The 20,658-nt window shown below is 39.2% G+C and overlaps 1 protein-coding gene across 1 annotated transcript in view; it reads left to right on the plus strand.

Moving 5' to 3' along the window:
• Positions 1–13,039, plus strand: part of sema3d (sema domain, immunoglobulin domain (Ig), short basic domain, secreted, (semaphorin) 3D) — a 29,321-nt gene extending 16,282 nt beyond the window's left edge. The window contains exons 8-18 of the mRNA XM_054619376.1: positions 213–349; positions 2,081–2,195; positions 2,369–2,438; positions 2,537–2,681; positions 3,254–3,476; positions 3,870–3,958; positions 4,253–4,294; positions 4,965–5,122; positions 6,305–6,369; positions 6,535–6,674; positions 11,815–13,039. Coding sequence (XP_054475351.1) covers positions 213–349; positions 2,081–2,195; positions 2,369–2,438; positions 2,537–2,681; positions 3,254–3,476; positions 3,870–3,958; positions 4,253–4,294; positions 4,965–5,122; positions 6,305–6,369; positions 6,535–6,674; positions 11,815–12,273 — 1,643 coding nt within the window. The 3' untranslated portion in view covers positions 12,274–13,039. The remainder of the gene's footprint in view (positions 1–212; positions 350–2,080; positions 2,196–2,368; positions 2,439–2,536; positions 2,682–3,253; positions 3,477–3,869; positions 3,959–4,252; positions 4,295–4,964; positions 5,123–6,304; positions 6,370–6,534; positions 6,675–11,814) is intronic.
• Positions 13,040–20,658: the final 7,619 nt, after the last annotated feature.

A 20,658-nucleotide genomic window follows, 5' to 3' on the forward strand; every position in this document is an offset into this window, starting at 1 on the left:
AAGTTGAAGATTTGTGTGCAGCTCGAGCTTTAGCTTAGTAAATAAAAACTGTAATAAATCAGACTTTTCTGTATATAAAGAGCAAGATTGTAAATAACCATGTGCTAAGTGTAGTGTTAATGCCACCTCAATGCTACAGCATATGGCAAATCCATTACCTGGCTTATATTAACACTCTCCCCTCTCTCTCTTTTTTCTCTCCGTGTCTTTAGAGGCCAGGTTTATATCTGCTCATCCTATTGCAGACACCTACAATCCAGATGATGACAAGATATACTTCTTCTTCCGTGAGGTGTCGTGGGAAGGAAATGACAAGAGCATCCTCTCCCGAGTGGCTCGTGTGTGCAAAGTGAGATATTACACAAGAGTGGTGTAGAAAGTGTGAGGTTATACAGAGGTCGGACAGGTAGGGAGGAAAGAAGGGGATGGAAGAGTGACAACTCCAACTAAAGAAATGTAGCTTGGATGACAGAGTAGGGGCAACACTGTGGGACTATAGAGAAAGACAGTAGAAGTACAAGAGTGTAGTGTCATAACTCCTACAGCCTTCTGATCGGATAAGGATCTTTGTGTCGGCCTCTACAGAAGTGTTTTATGTCCCCCAGGAGGAGGCTTTTCTGATACATTCTTCTTTTGTGGTCTTCTGAAAGAGTCGATCCGGGGCAGTAGATCGTGTTTTTTTTTAGCCCCTTTGTGCTCTGCTGACTGTGCATTCTTATTGCTGCTGCTTATTTTGACACGGAAATCAATGTTGATCTTTGTGCCATAATTCTTTTCCTCAAAAGTTTGCCATTTATCTTAATTAAAAGTGTGGTAAAGAAAGAATATTTTGAGTGGTACCAATACATTACGTGAGATTATGTTAATTTAGCAGATGTCTTTGTCCAATGCAATTTACAGTGAGAGCATTCAGCCTTTAATGCAACAAGAGCCACAAGTCATGGTTTAAAGGTCTATGCTAAAAGCATAATGCCACACACCCAAAACTAATTTTCTCTATGTTCAATTGTGAGATGCAGCAAGACATTTGCGAATTGTAATCCTGGTTCAGTGCCTATTAAGTTTTATTTGACAACATGTCAAAACAACTTTAAGCTTGGATGGCACTGCACAGCTGACTGAGGAGCGAATAGATTCATGATTGTGGATCTTTTGTATACCATACAGCGTACCATTAGTAATTCCAAATGGGAGTAGCCCACACAGCAGTTTGCTATAAGCATTCAGAGGACTGTTGCTACATTCTTAGAAATAAGCTTTCAGCCTATTTATGACTTGGGAGTAAGCTGTAAGGCAGACTGGAAGGAGATTCCTCTGGATCACAGCCATCGATCTTTTGGTCTTTGTATTTTTTCCTGTACTTTGTAAAGTGTTTTTCCCTGTATGTAAAAGAGGAGCTAAGGCACTTCAGTACTCTTTGAAGATTATCAACATTGTGAAACATCATCATTAAGTGCTTACATTTTTTAATCACTAGTTTGAGTGTGTGTGTTGAACCCTAACAGTCTTTTCTATATCAATTAGTTAGTACACTGGCCAACTTTAATTGGGAGGATCTCTTAAGTTTTCTATGCAATACAAAGAGGTGCACTTGAATGTTCTTACCATAGCTTAATCAAAGGTTGCTACTTAAAACAGCAATTCATATGCTAAAATACAACCTGCATTATCAGTCTACAGCCTCACTTGATTTTAGTTCTCTCCTCAAACATGCCGCACTTCCATTTGTTTTTCTTCCCCTTTGATGTCTCTCCGTCCTCTCTCTCTTTTTCCCCTCTTTCAATTACTCCAGACTGTCATTATACTAACAAGAAGGTCTCCTTTGTGCTGGTTAAGTAAGCAGATCCATACGAGAGGCATGCGGTTCAACTATTTATTTTCCCAATTAGTGCAGGAAATCTGAGTCAGGCTGCGATGCTGTGTGTCTCTTTGTTAAAGTCCTTTATATAGATTACAGTGGGTTTGTGGTTAAGTGCAAAGTGTGTATTTATTAATTGTGGTTGTCTTTTGGTCAAGACAGCTGTTTGACAGCTGTGCTATGCTGACTGGTTTTGTTAAAGTGTAAGTGGTTGTGTTTCAGAATGATGTGGGAGGACTAAGGAGTCTGACCAATAAGTGGACCACCTTCCTCAAAACCAGACTTGTGTGTGCGATCCCTGGACCAGATGGAGTGGACACACACTTTGATGAGCTCCGTAAGTGATTGTGAGAATAAATGGTGACAATCTGGGCCAATAAACAGAGTTTTATCTTCTGAGTGCACTTCCAATTATGTCAGTAGTGGGACGGTGTTAGAAAAAAACTCTTCTGTGTAGATGAAGGTTATAAAAACAAATATCCTCCATGTTGTTTCCTCTCTTTCTTTTAGAGGACATCTTTCTGCTCCCTACCAGAGATGACAAAAACCCCAAAGTGTATGCAGTCTTCACCACCTCCAGGTAAGTTCAGTATTCGTCACACCATCATCACCACTACAACACCCTCTCCTTTTTTTCCATAGCCTTAACCTGGTCTCCTGTTATCTCTTTGTTCCCAGCTCCATTTTCCTTGGCTCAGCAGTGTGTGTGTACAGCATGGCCGACATCAGGGCCGCGTTTAATGGACCTTACGCACACAAAGAGGGGCCCGACCACCGATGGGTAGAATACGAGGGGAGGATACCGTATCCCCGTCCTGGAACGGTGCGTTGCCAACCAAAAAGCACAGAGACAAACTGACAGCTCATACTCAATCGCTCCTAGCTAGATTTTCTTTTCACAAATCAGATGAATAAAATCCTCAACTTTCTTGCTAATTACAGAAAAATAAACACAGCCTAGCATTGGGTTCAAGGTTGAAATGTTCAAGATGCTGTAGGGTATGCATGCTTTCATCTGCACATGATGTATGACATAACCCTGGCTTCATAGAAGTTACTCAACATGTTAATCAGATTCTCTTTCATTTCATTTACAAAACATAATCAGGGGAGGGAAAGAATGCATGGAGAATTAAGTGTATGCTTCAGGTGTACAGCTGTTATGGAAATAGTATACTCAGAAAGGGGGAGTAGGAGTGACAGATGTTCCAGATGGGCTTTGCCTCCTGCTGTTCTATATTTGACCACCAGAGGGAGACATGTACCATTACATTGTTAGACATGAACAACTGAAGAAATGTGGGGAAAATAGTCACAAACAATCAATCTGGGAATAAAATCATCGTATGATTGTGAAACTTTTACAGATCAACCTTTTTTTATTTCGTCCTTTAGTGTCCCAGCAAGACATATGATCCAAGGATCAAGACCACCAAAGACTTTCCAGATGAGGTGGTCAGTTTCATTCGATTACATCCTCTTATGTATCGCTCTGTCTACCCTCTGACTGGCCGACCAGTGTTCACACGCGTCCGAGTGGACTACACCCTGACTCAGATTGTGGTGGACAGAGTTTTGGCGGAGGATGGACAATATGAGGTCATGTTTCTGGGAACAGGTGAGACACATGCCCTCTCCCCTCACTTGAAATTCCACATTTGACCAGCAGAGGGCACTAGATCACTATGAATTGTCCTTGGCCTTAAACCGATTCTGCTGATGCTATTATGGTCTTGCAGTTGGAAAAATGGATAAATGTAAGGTTGCAATTGGATCCATTATCCTGTCTCAGGTCACTTGCACATTTTAACACAGAAGTTCTTAAAACCAAAGTCTGGGAATTGTCCAGTGTTTAAATTTAGATGGTGGATAAGAAAACAATACAATACAGTACACATACCTGATTGGTTTACATTATTCACTTTCGAAAATTAAAAAAATTCTATGTAGTGTGTTTTGCTTGATTTATCCCAATCACTCCTACTGCATCCTGTTTCACTCTCTGTCGTAGATGTCGGCTCAATTCTGAAGGTGGTGAGCATCACTCAGGACAATTGGTCAACAGAGGAAGTGGTTCTTGAAGAACTTCAAGTTTTCCAGGTACTTTGCGCAACATAGATACATACACAAATAGAAATACAAAATGAAGCACACAAAATTGAATTCGCTCCATGCTTTTTGATAGATGATGCCAACTGTTCTCTATCTGTCCTCGGTGGGACAGTTGACTCATTAGACAGTGAAATATTCATCGTGCCTCTGTTGCAAACTGCAACACTGATGGATTTTTTCTGAGCTATTAATCAATAATCTGTTGTTTTTACTTAAAAAGTGCTCCAGCGATATGTATTTATTGAGGCGTCAACGCTGATGTGTTTGTTTTACTTTTTGCAGGTTCCCACTCCCATCCTCAGTATGGAGATGTCTTCTAAACAGGTTCGACCTCATTCTCATCCATTTGTTTCCCACATTTTTTCCTCTGCCTTCATTCATGCACATGCATTCAGTGTGTGCCTGATGTGGTTCAAGACATAATGTTTTTATCCCAATTCATTCATCTATTCAATGTTGCTCTCTCTCTCTTTAGCCTTCCCCATTTCCTTGTAGCTCTCTCTCCCCCTTCTGCCTCATTATCTTAGGGTCAGGGGTGTCAGTAGACACTTCAACCCCAATCATTGCCTCCATTAATCTCCAGCAGTGTTTGACCTTTCGTGTGTCTGTATGTGCATGCTTGCTAGTTGTTTGTAAGTTCCGTTCAGGAATCTCCTTAACCTTCAGACGAGTCAGAGCAGATCCTTAGAGTCACATTTGTAACAATTCCTCACATTGAGAATCCCTAAATCTCTGGTCTATTTTGTATGTTTAAGGTTATAAGTATTATTTTTATTAAGATAGAGCATATGTGTAAGAAATATTTCATTTATTATTGCATCCAATCAATCAATGTACAGTTTTATGGACTGCTTCTGTTGCTGCACTTTCTTTAGGTTTTTTTTTTTTTTACTCTAACGAAGGAATTGACTTTGTGGATAATAAATGGGAACTTGATATTGATCTGTATGTTTACATTTTCCTAAAGCCGAGTTTGGTGTCTGTTTCTCTATAGCAACAGCTCTACGTGGGTTCGAGTGAGGGGCTAGCACAGGTTTCACTCAGTAGATGTCACCTGTATGGCCAGGCCTGTGCTGAATGCTGCCTCGCACGGGACCCCTACTGCGCCTGGGATGGACACACATGCTCACGATACATCCCTGCATCCAAGAGGTATGCAAATCTCATGAAAATTCACTTTGCAAACTATGTAGCATTACCGAAAACATGAGAACTTTGATTCTTTTTTGTTTCAAGTAGATGCATACATCCATAGTGAAACTGTAGAATTGGTAAAGCTCAAAGCTGTAACCCTCTGCACATTTAAAGGACATAAAAGAAGATGGAGTGTCTAGTGTCCTTTCCTGAAACTGTTTTACTTCTTTGTTGTGAAAATTATGGGAGAATATGGACAGTCCAGGTAACTTGTGCTTAAATGTTAATGTTTATGTCCATTCGCTGTATGTAATCTTTTCGTTTTACACTGCTTCACATCATCCATTATATCACCACTAAGAAACATGCAGAGTTAACACCTTTAGTTGAAATGTTGAGAAAATACATTTTAGACTAATGCCCTTCCACGTCAGGGTATTAGTCCATTGGGGCATTGATTAGAGAAATGTTAGAGCTGTTTGTCAGCTGTTTAATGCTACCGTCATTGAACTCTTCTAGTGAGTCCTGGTGGTGCAATGCATGTGTGTTTGCGTACTACTTGTGTGTCTGTGTTTCTTGTTTGTATGCTCGCTTGCACGAATCGAGGCTCTACAGAATCCATAGGTCACGCTGCCATATTATTGGCCAGTGGGGATGCTGTTATGGTTTGTGGAACAGTGGAGGCCCTGCATTTGGTCTCCACTGCTCTTTGAAAGCTGATCTCCACACTGTCAGTGAGTGGAGGCTACAGATGTCCAAGTACAAAGGACAGACAGGAAGTGAAGGAGGAGAAAACAGTAAAAACTGAAGGAGCCCAACTGAGCGACGAATGTTTTGGGCATTTAGTTATAGAAAGAAGATGTCAACATCTTGAAACAAGACAGAGGGAAGTCAGTTTGTGCACTTCAAAAATGGGCTGTGAATGTAGAACTTTTCTTGAAATAAACTGATTTTTGGCAAGATCACAGGTTTTACAGGTGTCAACTAGCGAAAGACACTGAGAGTTGTAGGTAATCAAAGGTCACATTAAAGCAGATTTTAAGAGGTTGTGAAAAAATGCAGCTTGAGTTAATTGTCCGGCAACTTCTTTCAGTATATTTAAGGGTATGTTTACCATGTCAGAAAAAAGATATTGGTGAACTTTCTTTCAAAATGGACATGAACTTGTAATGCTGAAAACATTGTGTGTTTGTTCTTTAGGCGAGCCAGAAGACAGGACATCAAGCATGGAGACCCTGCCAGTCAATGCTGGGACACAGAGGACAGTACGTAGACCTTTGAATCTGTTTTTTATTTGCAAGCTGTAAACACATACCCAGTGAACGGATAAACGATTCACTCAACCAGTCGCTAGAGGAAACCTGCATTAGGTACCTTTTTTAGAACCAGAGAAAATACTCTTGGATCGATAACAGTCGTGTTTTCTTTAGGTCCTGTCGGGGGACGGGTGGCGGAGAGGGTCCTCTATGGGGTGCAGAGCAACTCCACCTTCCTCGAGTGTATCCCCAAATCTCAACAGGCTCAGATCCGATGGTACATACAAAGACTTGGATCTGAACGCAGGGAGGAGGTCAGAGAGTGCACTCGTCGACACACGTGTAGACACATCTTCCTAACATAAATGATGTCCATCCTTCCTTTTCTTTCTTACTTCACACTCTCTGAAGCCTGAAGGTGGACCTATTTGTCTTTCTTGAGTGTACCTCAGGGGTTACATTTTCTTCATGCCAGGTCACAAAGCAGGGAAGTTACAAGGCCAAATACCGACTTTTGTCACTGCAGCATCTGTCATTTCCTCACATACGTACTTCAAAGCATCCAACAACATACTTTACTTCAACCTCATCTACAATGAGGTCTGAGCCTTGAACCCATCAGCAACAGTTTGAGCCACAAATCATAGTGCTGCAGGTCCTGCTTATCTTAGGGAAGATAAAGCAGTGCTTGGACCTAGAGGAGACTGTTCACAGCTTATAGTGTAATCAAGGTTGAATACCCAAAAGTCACATCCTTTGTGGGATTATAGGTAATAAGGGAGCCATTAAGGGTCTCACTACTTCCTTGAATAAGGTCATTATTGATATTTATGAGTGTTCAGGGCTTTCTGAAATTTTCTGAAGCTCCTCTGGTTTTGAAGAAGGTGAGGAATGACTTAAACCAGACCCGCCGGAGTGGGTGGGATATTATCTATCCCTACAAAAAATGGGGGAAAATGAGAATTGCATTACATTTCACCTATTTTCTCATTAGGTATTCATGAAGGCAGCTGTTATACCCTTGTGGGCCCCTGTAGGTTCGGGGGAGAATATATATTCTTTCAATTGCGTTCTGGATGGAAAATGGTGGATCAGAAAACAAATTTTGCATTAAGCTGTATAAAATACTGACTTCACACAAAGCATTACTTAAAAAATGTTGTGTTTATTCTCAAAACCGTTAAACAAATTTGTACTATTCACTGCATTGGATCAAGGTCACTTTAAAACTCAGATCCTGGGAGACGGGGGTCAACAGAGAAGGACATAGAGGGAGAAGGTCTAATGTGTTTGTATTTGAGGTGTGGAGAGGAACTCATTGATGATGACACTCGTCTCCTGAATGAGACAACAGAGACCTGCTTACTCAGCACCTCAGTGCCCTCCCCTCCCCTATCCAAACAGAAAAACCTTCCTCTACCCACTGCGAGTGGCCTGCCTACCACTCAACCCATTCACTCCTCCTCTCTCTCCCCACTTCCCGATACACTTATTTACTCCCACGACTGGCCCCCTGTCCTCTCTCTCAGGGGTGAATGTAAACAAACTGACAGGTGCAAAGGCCACGAAAGACCCATGTGTTCCTTTCCTTTATAGGCCTGCACAGCAGAAAGCCCAGCATTTCCCCCGGTGTGTGTGTGTGTGTGTGTGTGTGTGTGTGTGTGTGTGTGTGTGTGTGTGTGTGTGTGTGTGTGTGTGTGTGTGTGTGTGTGTGTGTGTGTGTGTGTGTGTGTGTGTGTTTCTTTATGAAACCCCACAGCAGAAATGATAACAGAGCGCTCCCCTGGGACAGCCATGTGTTTTGGGGTAATGGACACAATGGGGAGTTTTCTGTGTTTGTGTGTCTAGGCATGCAATGATATGTGACCTATTGTATTCTACACAAAGTGATGAAGGAGTGAATGCAGGAGTTCTTCCTCCCTCAGGATTGTCATGTGATAGACACAGAAGCCAAGAAAATAAAACGGAGTGTAGAGTATCTGTTGGATCAATAGAAAGTTCACTGGTATTTACTTTCGCAAAACGTCCAATAGGTTGGGCTGTGTCGGAGCATGTTCATAAAATGAATTTCTATGTGACAGAAAATGTATCTCAAAGTCTTCTCTGCCAATGAAAAGATGGAGAGAGCCACAACCAGGTCTAACTGGCAGCCCAATACAATTTTGGGGATTTCACAATTTTTCTAAGGAATGATCTCAGACTAGTCTGTATGGTAAAAACTTTTAGACAAGTTTGTCATAATGACTTATGTTAGTATTTATTATGATATATCAAAAAAGAAATGCTACTTTGGTGCTTAAGGAATGTACTAATATTGATTGAAACCTTAAGAGACCAGATGGTACCTTAAGATAAAAAAGAAAAGAAAAGAACTGTGCACACACAGGTTTATAATACAGCATTTGCTTAGCACATAAATAAATGTATTTCTTTGGCAGACACAGAATACCAAGGACAAAAGGAAACTGCAACACAAATGCTTGGATGTAAAAGTAATTATACATGACTGACTGATCCATTGTTTCTACTAATGGGCTAAAATTTGCATTTAATTAAAATTTCAGACTACAAACTAGGCTTACAAAGTGAAAAGGAAAAATAAGAAATAGTTAAGTAGTAATAGAGAGAAATATTTTCTTAACTCGGACTGTGAGTTTTAAACTTGCGCGGCTGTGGCGTAGTGGAGAGCAAGGTAGTTCTTCAATCAGAGGGTCGGTGGTTCAATACCCGGCTTCGGCAGTCAATGTGTCCTTGGGCAAGACACTTAACCCCAAGTTGCTCCTGAAGGCTTGCCATCGGTGTGGACTGGATGTGAATGAATGTTAGTTAGAGTCTGATGGTGGCACCTTGCATGGTAGCCTGTCATCAGTGTGTGAATGGGTGAATGATATGTAATATACTACTGATTGTAAGTCCCTTTGGATAAAAGCGTCTGCTAAATGACTGTAATGTAATGAATAAGTTTTCATTCTCCAGTTTCCTGATAGGCATGAGTTCTTTAGCTATACAAATAAGTAGTTAGTTAGTTTTCACTCCGTTTTGCTTCCTTATCATGCAAGCTCATATTTACGATAAAGCACTTAAACGATTATTTTCTCGGCTGAACCCCAGCAATGCTGCTGACAGTCAAAACAAAGTAAAGGAGTTCAAGTGAACCACTCCAAGCTGGAGGTCAAAGAAACACACTTGTGTATTTTTTCAGATGATGGAAGAGATAGTTGTGTGAACTATGTAGCACGGCATGTTTTTCAAAATGTCTTTGTCTGAGCCGTGGTACTTTGAACACATGCTTTCTTGTCATTGATTCTATTTGACTATTTCCTCATCTTTGTACATGACATGATCTGACTGCCATTTGTTTTTGTTGTTGCTTTTGTCCTTTAAGTTCTTAAGTTCCTTTTCTCTCGTTCTATATCATTACCACCCATTGTTAATGTTGCGTTTACCGGCAGCTGTGTCACGCAGAAAAAAACTGCAGACTGATTATCTGCATTTTACAAACTGGAACTTGACTGGCAAGAATATAAAAACCACAGCATTATTAAACCAACCCATCCAAAGTGTATCACTATTGACAAAGAAAACAGCCCTACAAGAGTGGCCCTTACAGCACAGATGCTGATGGTGTTGTGTGGCTTCCCTCATGCAGGACAAGGTGGTACCTGCTCTCACAGCTGGAAATGAATGAGTGATTTTTGAAGTGTCTGGCTCATGTCAACCTCTCATTCCCTGTGCTTTTCTTCCCTCTCTGTCTCCTCCTGTCCTTCATCCCTTGTCCTCTTCTGTCCCTCAACCTCCCTCATCAGTCCCACCTTAATCTCTATTCACTTAATTCCTGCCTTCATGCTCCTTACTCTGCCTTCTCTGTTTCTCTCCACACTTTCTGCCACTTTATGGCTTTTGATAAAGGCATTCTTGACCAGCTGCTCCCAGCACCTGCAACCCACCCCCAACACTTATTTTCAGCATACACACACTTCCTCCTCTTATCCCCTCATAAGAAGTCGGCTATTAAAGATTTGAGCTGGAAGAGATTCCTCTGACTTTCTCACAGCATGTTTAGTGCCTGTTTGTGTATTCACCTCCTGGAGCCTGGAATGCAGGCCCATTAGAAGTTTGCAATAAGAAAAGCGGGAGGTTCTTTAACTGGCATTACGATTGCTTAAAGCTGAAGCTTTTTACACACTAATCCACACCAATGCTTCATTAAATAATTAAAAGCGGTGTTTCCTTGCAATACACATGCATGCACGCTTCTTTACACATGCTAATTTCCATGCAACTGTTCCTCCAAACACAGAGCTCTGTGCAATGCACCTAAAAGCTGCATTTAATGGCTAATCACACAAACCCACACTCAAACACACACAGGTATACTAATAAAGACAGACCATCTGGGTTAATTTAAATGTCTGGCATTGCAATTTACTCACAGATGCCTTGATTTTGGATGGTGAGTGGGGGTGGGTCTCTCCAACGTCTTGCATAAGTGAGATTTAATGTCGTTATCCCATGTGTTTTTCAAGTCAGTCAGGTATATAAGGAAATGAGAATGTGATGGGAGACAGACTAGTAAGTCTAATGTGGGTGAGGGTCAAGATCCAAGGGTCTCTGAGGTCTGCGGGTCTGCCTCTGGCTGGACAACACATCATCAGTGTCAGCCCTGGAAACCACCACAGAGCCATAGAAAGATAAACAGGGAAATATTCAGTGTTTTCTACATGCACTAGCACCTCTGGGGGGTCAGAGCAGGGCTGTGGGATGTGTGCTTTTGAAGCATCCACACATGCACAAACACACACACTTACTGTCATGCACACAAATGATCTGTCCTCTGAACACAGCTGTGTTGTTTTAGGACCTGACAGCGGCTATGGCACCTGATGAATGCTGGTGGATGCTGAATGAAAAGAGCGGACCATAAACATTACCACGCTACTTAGCCTTACACCTTAATGACAAGCAGATGCAACCTCACACACACACACACTCACACAAACCCACACACAAAGACACACACACACACCATTTATTTTGCTAAATACCTTTACTTACTGCTTACACTCATCATGCATCTAAAGATCCATCCACAACACATAAAGACCCCTGGCCCCCCACGCTGTGAGGGACACTCACCCCACCCAGTTCAATATGTTTCCTGTTTCAGGGGTCGTTACCATGTCCAACGCACCTAGGATACAAATCAGGTGTGAACATGTATGCGTGTTAACAGGGTAACAGGTATCAAGCTGGTGTTTGGCAATGTGCAGTCATTCTGATTGACTGTTTGTGGGTAGGGAATTTCTTGTTGTTTTATAGTAAAGATTTAAATCTTAATTTATGAAAGCAATACAGAATTTCAGAAGTTATGTTTTGTACTAAGCAAAGGCAGCTGTAGTCACATGACCTTATTATTTATGATGAAGCTCTTACGTGTCTCTTTTTGTCTCCCAGGTCAGGCTGGATGATCGTGTCCTGCACACAGATCGAGGTCTCCTGATTCGTTCCCTTCAAACCTCTGATGCTGGTGTGTATGTCTGTGTTGCTCAAGAGCACACACACTTCACCCACACTCTCCTCCGTCTCACGCTGCAACTTGTTACACATGGACAACTGGATGGGAAGCCCAAGCCCAGTGATGACCCCGCGTTGGAGCCACGGCACGGCGTGGAGTCCCGCCAGCGTTATAAAGACTACCTGAGAGTGATGAGCTCTCCCTTTGTCTCTCTGGAGGAGTACTGTGATTCTCTGTGGCTGGAGAAGAAGCCATCAAGGGTGCGAGGACGAGGCTTAGGAGCTGGCAAATGGAAACACATACAGGAAATGAAGAAGAATCGGAACAGGAGACAACAAAGAGAGAGGGAGTGGGAAAAACAGGAGCGAGGGAGGGTGGTGAGGACAGCAAAGCAGTGAGGGATGTGCTAAAAAAAACATTCAGGGTTAGCTGTGTGTATTCTCCGGTTGGATGAAGAAGCAGAACATGACACAGAACTGCAAAATTGCAATGACAGATCAATCCATGATCAAGCGTGATGTAACTCTGAGTTAACGAAAGACTAACTCTGAAATATACAGTTCAAGAGTTCAACTAGCAATTTTAAGTAGTATTAGGTTGTGAATATGTAATTTCATTCATCTGCCAGCATCTGACATGTTTGCAGATAAAATGCCTTCAAATAAACATGCAACACTGCATAACAATGATCATGCAATCTGTAAAACCATTCATTTTACATAGCATCCATTGACTTGATCGACTGGAGATGAGCTGACCAGATAACTGGTCTTTCCTACAGCTTTCACCGGCAAAATGGATCCCCAAATAGTATAGAATGAAAGTGAATAGAAGATAATATTGTTACATATATTTGAATTGGGAAAATATAAAAAATGGATGGATGGATGGATAAAAAATAAATAACCAAAATAGTTTGCTTGTGGTGATGACGACAATGCATTCATCTTGAATGACTGTAAATATTTATATACCATGTACAGAAGATACAGCATGCTCAATCTAGTCTTATTACTTATCCATATAACTGTAATCATAATCATGTATTGTGTTTGGACTGACAAAATGACTTATTTTTTTACAAATGCTTCACTCCTATACTGTAAGTTCAATAGATGTTTTCATAATTGCTGATTTTGAAAGTTATTTAAATAAATTTGTCTTAGAGCCACTCTGCCGTGAATTGCTTTCTTTAATTGTGTGAACAGATAAAATCAATATACAGCAAATCTACTACCGTAAAATCTATTACGGTGAAATCTATTACGGTAAAAGTGAGTTACAGTCAGTCTCGAGCAAACAGCAAACAAGGTTGAGAACCGGTAAGGGTTAGTTCAGCCGAGCCTCTCCTGATATAGCAACACAAGTCCCTGTACACTGTATGCAGATGTCAGAATGATTCAGGACCAGCTGGTCTGTTTTTGTTGTGTGTGTGTGTGTGTGTGTGTGTGTGTGTGTGTGTGTGTGTGTGTGTGTGTGTGTGTGTGTGTGTGTGTGTGTGTGTGTGTGTGTGAGTTTGTGAAAGAGACACAAAGTGGGCAACTTCAGGAGAAACCATGCAAAATATAAAAGTTTTTGATCAAACTAAGTAATTTACAGGTTTCTGTGAATAAATTGATAAAGCGCTGAATGCATCAACATCAGACTCATGAGCGTGAAAAGCAAGCATTATGCAACCCCATGTGTCTGACCTGAAAAGTACTTTTAGACTTACATAATATTGTAGATGATATCATACACAGTGCTTTGATATAAAGCTGACAACAATATTACAAAGATTTCTCTGTGAAAGACAGTCACAGTAATCCTTTGTTTTAACAGACTTGTTAGATTTTGCTGGAGCTCCTGAAATACTGCAGTTGGTCTATCACCATGTACAAACGGTCCCATAGTTCAACTCAAGGATGGCAGTAACAAATCACATTTTCTCTCATTACTGAAACTAGTTTTTTCTGTGTACCTAATAATCAGTTTTGTTGGTTTGGAGATATAGACTCTGTGCTGTGATGTACATTTGTTAACATGTTAATGCACTGTATTTTGTTACTTAAATGTCTTCTTTAAGTTTATGGGTCACATATTACATATAATATATTCTTATATATAACAATATTCTTATAAATAACAATAAGCTTACCTTTTAAAAGATGTAAGGCAGTAACATTTACTCAGAGTACATTTTAACTGACCTACTTTTTAAAAAATCTGTATATGTTTTTAGACAAGAAATTTTATTTTTTACTTAAAATGTATTTAAAGGAACGTTTATTTACTTGAGCAAAGTATTCTTGTATCTTTCCATCCTTCCCCATTATTATGATAAATCATTGAAATACTTTACTCAATATTCTTTTATTTCTTTTACTGATTTCACAGGCCTCCCCGACACAACTATACCTGTCTCTGTGTTGAAACACTTGTTGGCATTTGATTGTCTCAACTTCTACAGAAACCACCATGCCTCTTGTTTCATTGCACTTATTGTACTTGCCCTATATATAAGAATGCAAAAAGGAACAGCATTGTAGTCTCCCATTTTGTGGTTTTCCACAGTGATTTCTCCACGTTTCTTGTAACAAAAGACAATAAATATTTTAAGCACTTGCTCCTTGTCTATAGTTTATTTATCAGTCAGCTGCAAAGAACGAACTACATCTCCCGAAAAAGGGGAATTGCAAAGGGACAGCAGGAAAGGACTGTTTTCATACTTTAACACAGCGTGACTCAAGAAGTATAAAACAAATGCTTAAACCACTTATATTTCGATGATTTCTCCTTTCACCGCTCACTTACAATGATATGAACTAATTAGTTCACTGAGGTCAGAGCAGAGTGAAGAAAATTAAAACATTCCAGAAAAATATTCCAAAATGAAATGTTTGAGAGGTAATTAAAACTTTGAGAGATGGAGAAAAGATATGAGAGGTCTGCGAGTGAGTTAACCTGACCTTCATATTTGGTTGGAGAAGAACCAATGAGTAAAGATGACTTGTTACGATAGACAGGCAGACAGAAGCAGCGGGGGGTCAAAGATGGAACCAGAATTCTGTATGGAAGCCCATAGAGGACTAAAATGATAATGTAAACTTGAAAATGAAAATGTAATTCCACAATATAATTATTATGTGTTGTTTGAGTAAAAATTCAAAAGAAATATCAAAAATCTGAATTTCATTTTTATTTTAATGGTCTGGCATAGGTGAGCATATTAAAATGAAATGAAAAAGCATGGCCAGCACTGGCCTGTTTTAAGGCAGCCTTCCCATGGTGGAGAAAGCTAAGCTTGCTGCAAACTGTATTAACAAACGTTCCAAAGGTGTGTGCACGCTCGTTTACGGAGAGTCTTCTATCCATAAATGCATGGCTAGTTTCAAGAGGCTTCCACAAGAGGCTATACACACACATATATATATATATATATATATACATATATAATATATATATATATGTAGCATCAAATATTGACGCTACTTGAGGTAGAAAGCAATTTACTGATCATGAAGAAAACACTGTTGGCAACTAATTTTGCCAACTAATTTGTTGGTCACTGACTGAGGAAGTGACGTCAAACTGAAGACCTGCCTTGATGAGAGGATTGACAGCATTTTCATTGTAACACCAAAAAGAGCGTGGTGACTAAGGGTGCAGTTTTGCTAATTGTATTTAAATATGCGCAGAGGATTAAGTCTCTGAAAATTCAATGTCAAATGCTGTTTTTTAATGTTCAAATATTTAGAAAATTGTATTTTCATATTACTTGTGACTAATGCTTACACAAAGTAAATCTACATTGTTTATCTTGCTTTTAAATTTTCTAATTTGATTTAACATTGTAATATTGTCCACTGCACAGCAGTCTATGAAAGTCTTTGAAAGTGAAATGTCAAAAGCTTTTTTAAATGTCATGTTGTTGGAAAGTTGCATTTACATTTTCACTTAAACATTGCTGGCATAAATCAGCAGTCTACATTGTTAATATTGTAATTTGATTTTCAAATTTGAATTAACATTTGAATATTGTCCACTGTTGAGCGGGGTAAACTTTGAAAATTAAGTGTCAAACAGCTTTTCCAGTTTTTATTTGAATATGGTTATAGAACATCAATGCCAGTACGTGGAGATGAAAATTGGATTATTGCCTTTTTTTCACATTTGCTCAAATAAAAATTATAAAATTATAATGCTATTCTGGAATTACATTTTTATTTGAATTTTAAAATAAAGGCATCTATGGGCTTCCATAATTCATGGAAAGTAACCAGATTATTAGCAAGGAAGTGCTCAATTTGACGTGATTGATGTAATGAGCTGTCTGCTTTGGACCCCTGTAGTGGCCTTACAGGATACACAGACAAACGCACATGCACACACCATACTTCGTTTTCACTGTCTCCATTTTAAGTGGTTTTTCCTTTATCCACTGACCCCCGTGGACAGATCAAGATTAGATACAGTGGATTGGACTGGAATCTTACTCAGTATGTGGCTCAGGTTGGACTGGCATTGGAGGCTCTCTAATTGACTGATATCATCTGGGCCTCAATGGCTTTATTATTTTGGATGCATCATCTAGCGTAACAAAACATACCATTTATTCTGTGTCAGTATAGGTATGATTGAGTAACACTTTCAGTGTTCTTCTGAATCAAAGAGGATAAAGGGAAACTCAAACTACAATTTACGCCCCAAAAACAGTTATGAAGAGTGTCACAGCCTGGTGTTAGTTGGCACATGCAAACAGAATGCAATATCCGTTGACCCGAATCTGTCATTCTGTCCGTTTCCATCATCTTGACACCACTGAGTGCATATTTGTGTAAGTTTATGCAAGTGTGGCCAGGTGCAAGAATGTAAATCTAAGTTGTTTTCCGATAACAACTGTCCAACAGGACACTTCAACGGGACCATGCCAGAATTAAGATATCAAACACCATGACAGGACAAAGAGGAGTAGAAAGCGGAATTGAGATGTCAAACCACAGAGGTGGTTCTGGTTCTTTATTACAGGGTATTTACAGCTGTGCAGATGTTTGTATTTGTCAGGTGTTGACAGTGAACTTCTGGGCCTGCTGGAGACAGCCAAGTGTTGTATCGGAGCTGTCGGGCTGGGCGGTATTTATGGTCGCCTTGGGGTACTGGAAGGCGAGTGGTATGTGTGTATGAGCTACAAACAGTTGTTCCCCCAGAAGTAATGACTACCTGTGTTCCCTCTGCCTGATTTATGGACATACATGATCTCTCCTCACTCCAGAATTTGTGGCATTACAGGCAGGCTGCAGTGAATATCCTGAACACACCCTATGACAGATGTTTTCATTTGTTGTGTTAAGAGCTGCTTTGAAAGTCCATGTAAATGAGATGTCTCAAGACATCTCATTTACAACAGGGCTCCTTGCCCCGTCGTTCTCCCTTTATTTGGCAAGTGCCTTTTATTGTCAGCTTTTGGTTAGTTGCTGCTGATTTGATATCTGGTGTCAGTTGGCGTTGTATGCTTATCCACTTACACAGGGGGTTTTGATCATTCCCATGTTCTTCCTATTAGAGGTCAGGGGTCACAAAAACAGGCTCCAGGGCTCAGCATTTCTTTATCAAAGTACCAGAGGAATCAGGGAATATTCCTTTTTCAAAAGATTTTATCGAAAGTACTGGCAAGTAAAAAAATGCAAGTAGCAGCTGTAGTGATTGTGTACATTGCTTGAGTATAATCAAATATATAACATATGTAAATTGACTGTATGACTGTGTTGATAACAGCTGTGAGATATTAGTCAACTAAGTAGTTACTAATTATGATATGAATGACCTCTCAATCAAATCACTCATCAAATAATTATATTATCTTAGATGGAATTAATCGAATAATTGTTTTCACAAAAAAATGCGTAACCTTGGAGTGTTTTTGATATGTGGTTAAATCCCAAGCATTTGGTAATGTTCATTTTGAAAGAAAACTATTCATAATTTCAACCCCAATTCTTTCATAAAGTTGACCTATTCCTTCATGTTACCGTATCATGACCAATCCCATTTATCCATAGAAGTGGTCGCCAGTTGTTATCAAACGTTTTTCAGCCATGTAGCCCCTATTCAGTACAAAACATTTAGAAAAGAAATAAGTTAGTTGCGGCAGTTGACAGTTTACAGCAGTAAACAATTGCACAGAAAATAGGAATATTAAATATAATGTGTGGTTTATCAAACTTGCATTAACATTCTTTGCTGTGATATAATTATTTTATTCTTATAAGTCTACAGTGAGGAAGGCAGTTGTTTATGATAATTAGTTGTATGCTCAGAATGCACAAGTGCTGTCTATGGAAAGAGAATTTACTGTTTATTTGGACAAGGGGTCATGTTGTTGATGTTGTTCCAGTAGAGTATTTTTTACTCAAAGTACATTTTAACTGACCTACTTTTTACTTTTATCTAAGTACATTTTACATACGTATTTATTTTTACCTAAGAAAAAAGATTTCAAGTTGCAGCACTTTAACTTGAGTACAATACTCTAGTATTCTTTCCAGACAAAGTTAGACAAAATAACATAGTAAATGAGGGTAGAGAGAAGAAAGTGGAAGAGGAAAATGTGCTGTGCATGATTAGCAACAGCATATGGTTGTCCTGTGTGTGCCATGTATAGTGGAAACCCAAAACTCATAAGATAATACTTCAGCCATGGAGGTTGATGATCTCTGTAACATTGAAAATCTCCTTGAACATTTTGGGCCAGAGAGGATTTTCAGCTATTTTCCACGCCTGGGTGTGATGAAAATACTCAAATTTCAAGCTTGATTTTGTAGATTATCACCCAAACACTCCTTATTTTCTCATAATATCCTTTTCAAACAGCTTCAGGTTAGCTTTAGTTCTCGGCAGGTTGTAAGTGTAATGTGTGCAGATTCTTGCCAGCTTTTGCCAGGATTGTTTTTGGTCAATGTTGGATTTTAGATGATTTTGGATTATATAAAAATGTAAACATTCCTCAAAACAGCTGTTTTTTCAAGTCTTAGTTTTTCAATTGTTTTTACATTCTGTCAAAAAGAGGACATGTTTAACTTGATCAAAGATTTATTGGTGCAGCTAAGTCACAAAAATCCTGTTAAATCTGAGCAAATATTTGACAGACAAACCAGTTATTGGAAAAGTTATTTCAATGCTTGTTTGTGAAACTTTTGATATTCCTCCATTAAAGAGGAATGGCTCCCTCTTTCTCATCACATATAAACTAAAATATATGTCATATTCTTCAACAATATATGTACTTTGAGTCTGGAAAATGTATGAATCAAGAGAGGGAGTTGGTAATTAAACCTGGGATGAAGAAATAAAAAAAGATCTTCAGCAACGTAATGAACATGAAAAACTTCATATAATATATTAGCAGCATTTTAAAATAACAATATCAAACTAACAACAAACAATAATAGAGACTACATAGAACAATCTGTGTTTGTTAGTGTGTGAAGGGGAAAAAAAAAAATATATATAGGAAGATAAAATGATAAATGATAACCAGGCAAAAAATAAGGCATAAAAGAGTACATCATTAAAAATGAAGAATCTGCAAAGTAAACATCTGACAATCAGGTTCCATATTACATAACTAATACTGATATTTATTATATCTATCTCCATGTATGGTACAATTTACTGCCACAAGTCACACTTTTATTTCAGTCATAAAGTACCTACAGTAATTATAGCTTTTACAGTACAGACTGTTGTGATTTATGTTGTTACAGAGTTTCCAACTTATATTAGTGATTACCTAACAATTGTACAATTTGAATGTATAAAAATCACACAAATCATGTTACAACACACCACAGAACATAATTTGGGAACTATTGAGTAATATATTGTGTCAGCTGACAAGTTTTTAGATCTCAGATACAGCGTCTAATTCAATCAGAACTGTGGGTAGTGGGACAGTAAATTATTAATCTGCAGACAACACTTTCAAATTATACAGTTTATGTAATGTACTTAATGAATTGGCATGTCATGTTTAATGTCTCCATCTGCATTGGGGATTACCGTTTGTTGATATAGCTGTGAGTGTATGTGTGTGTGTGTGTGTGTGTGTGTGTGTAACACCAGAACAGACCACATTCCTAGAAGTATGTGATTCTGTATAAGTGTGTGTGTTTGCATGCGTGTCTCATATTGCTGCTGGCATCCACAGATCTCAGGGGCTAACACAGTGTGTATATCCATGAAATGGATATGACTCTCAGTGCAGTTTGATGCCACACCTCATTGACCTTTAGCCTTTCAATTGTTTTTTCCAATTGGTCACATATCTCTATGTTATCCCTGCATTGCTCTGCAGCCACACGGACTGCTCTAATGTCATTTGGAAAATATTTCCCTCATTCATGTGGCAGATACCAGCTGTAAGGAAAGGAAGTGCAGCGTGACTCTCATACCATGTCAATCTATTTTTATATATTCATGATTGGAATGAGTTCCATCATATCATCACTACTGTATCTCATTTTCCATTTCAATAGCAGTTAGACAATATTGTACACTGTTAGGGGTCCGGAAGCAGTGAACCCACTGGAGAGAGATTAAATAATCCGAGTGTCCATCTGTCCTCTCACTTCTCAGTCCCTTCAACCAAATGTATCATCATTTATGGCGATAAAGTCAATATTTAAGACCCCAGTTTGAAATATGCAGGGTGCAATAACAAAACAGTAGGACAGAAAGATAGCAGGACAGAAAAGGATTCAGTTGAAAAGACCATCCATTTTTATCATATGGATCTGAGAGTAGGA

This window comes from Anoplopoma fimbria, chromosome 19 (genome assembly GCF_027596085.1).
Source record: "Anoplopoma fimbria isolate UVic2021 breed Golden Eagle Sablefish chromosome 19, Afim_UVic_2022, whole genome shotgun sequence".
In the NCBI taxonomy this organism is placed as follows: Eukaryota; Metazoa; Chordata; class Actinopteri; order Perciformes; family Anoplopomatidae; genus Anoplopoma; species Anoplopoma fimbria.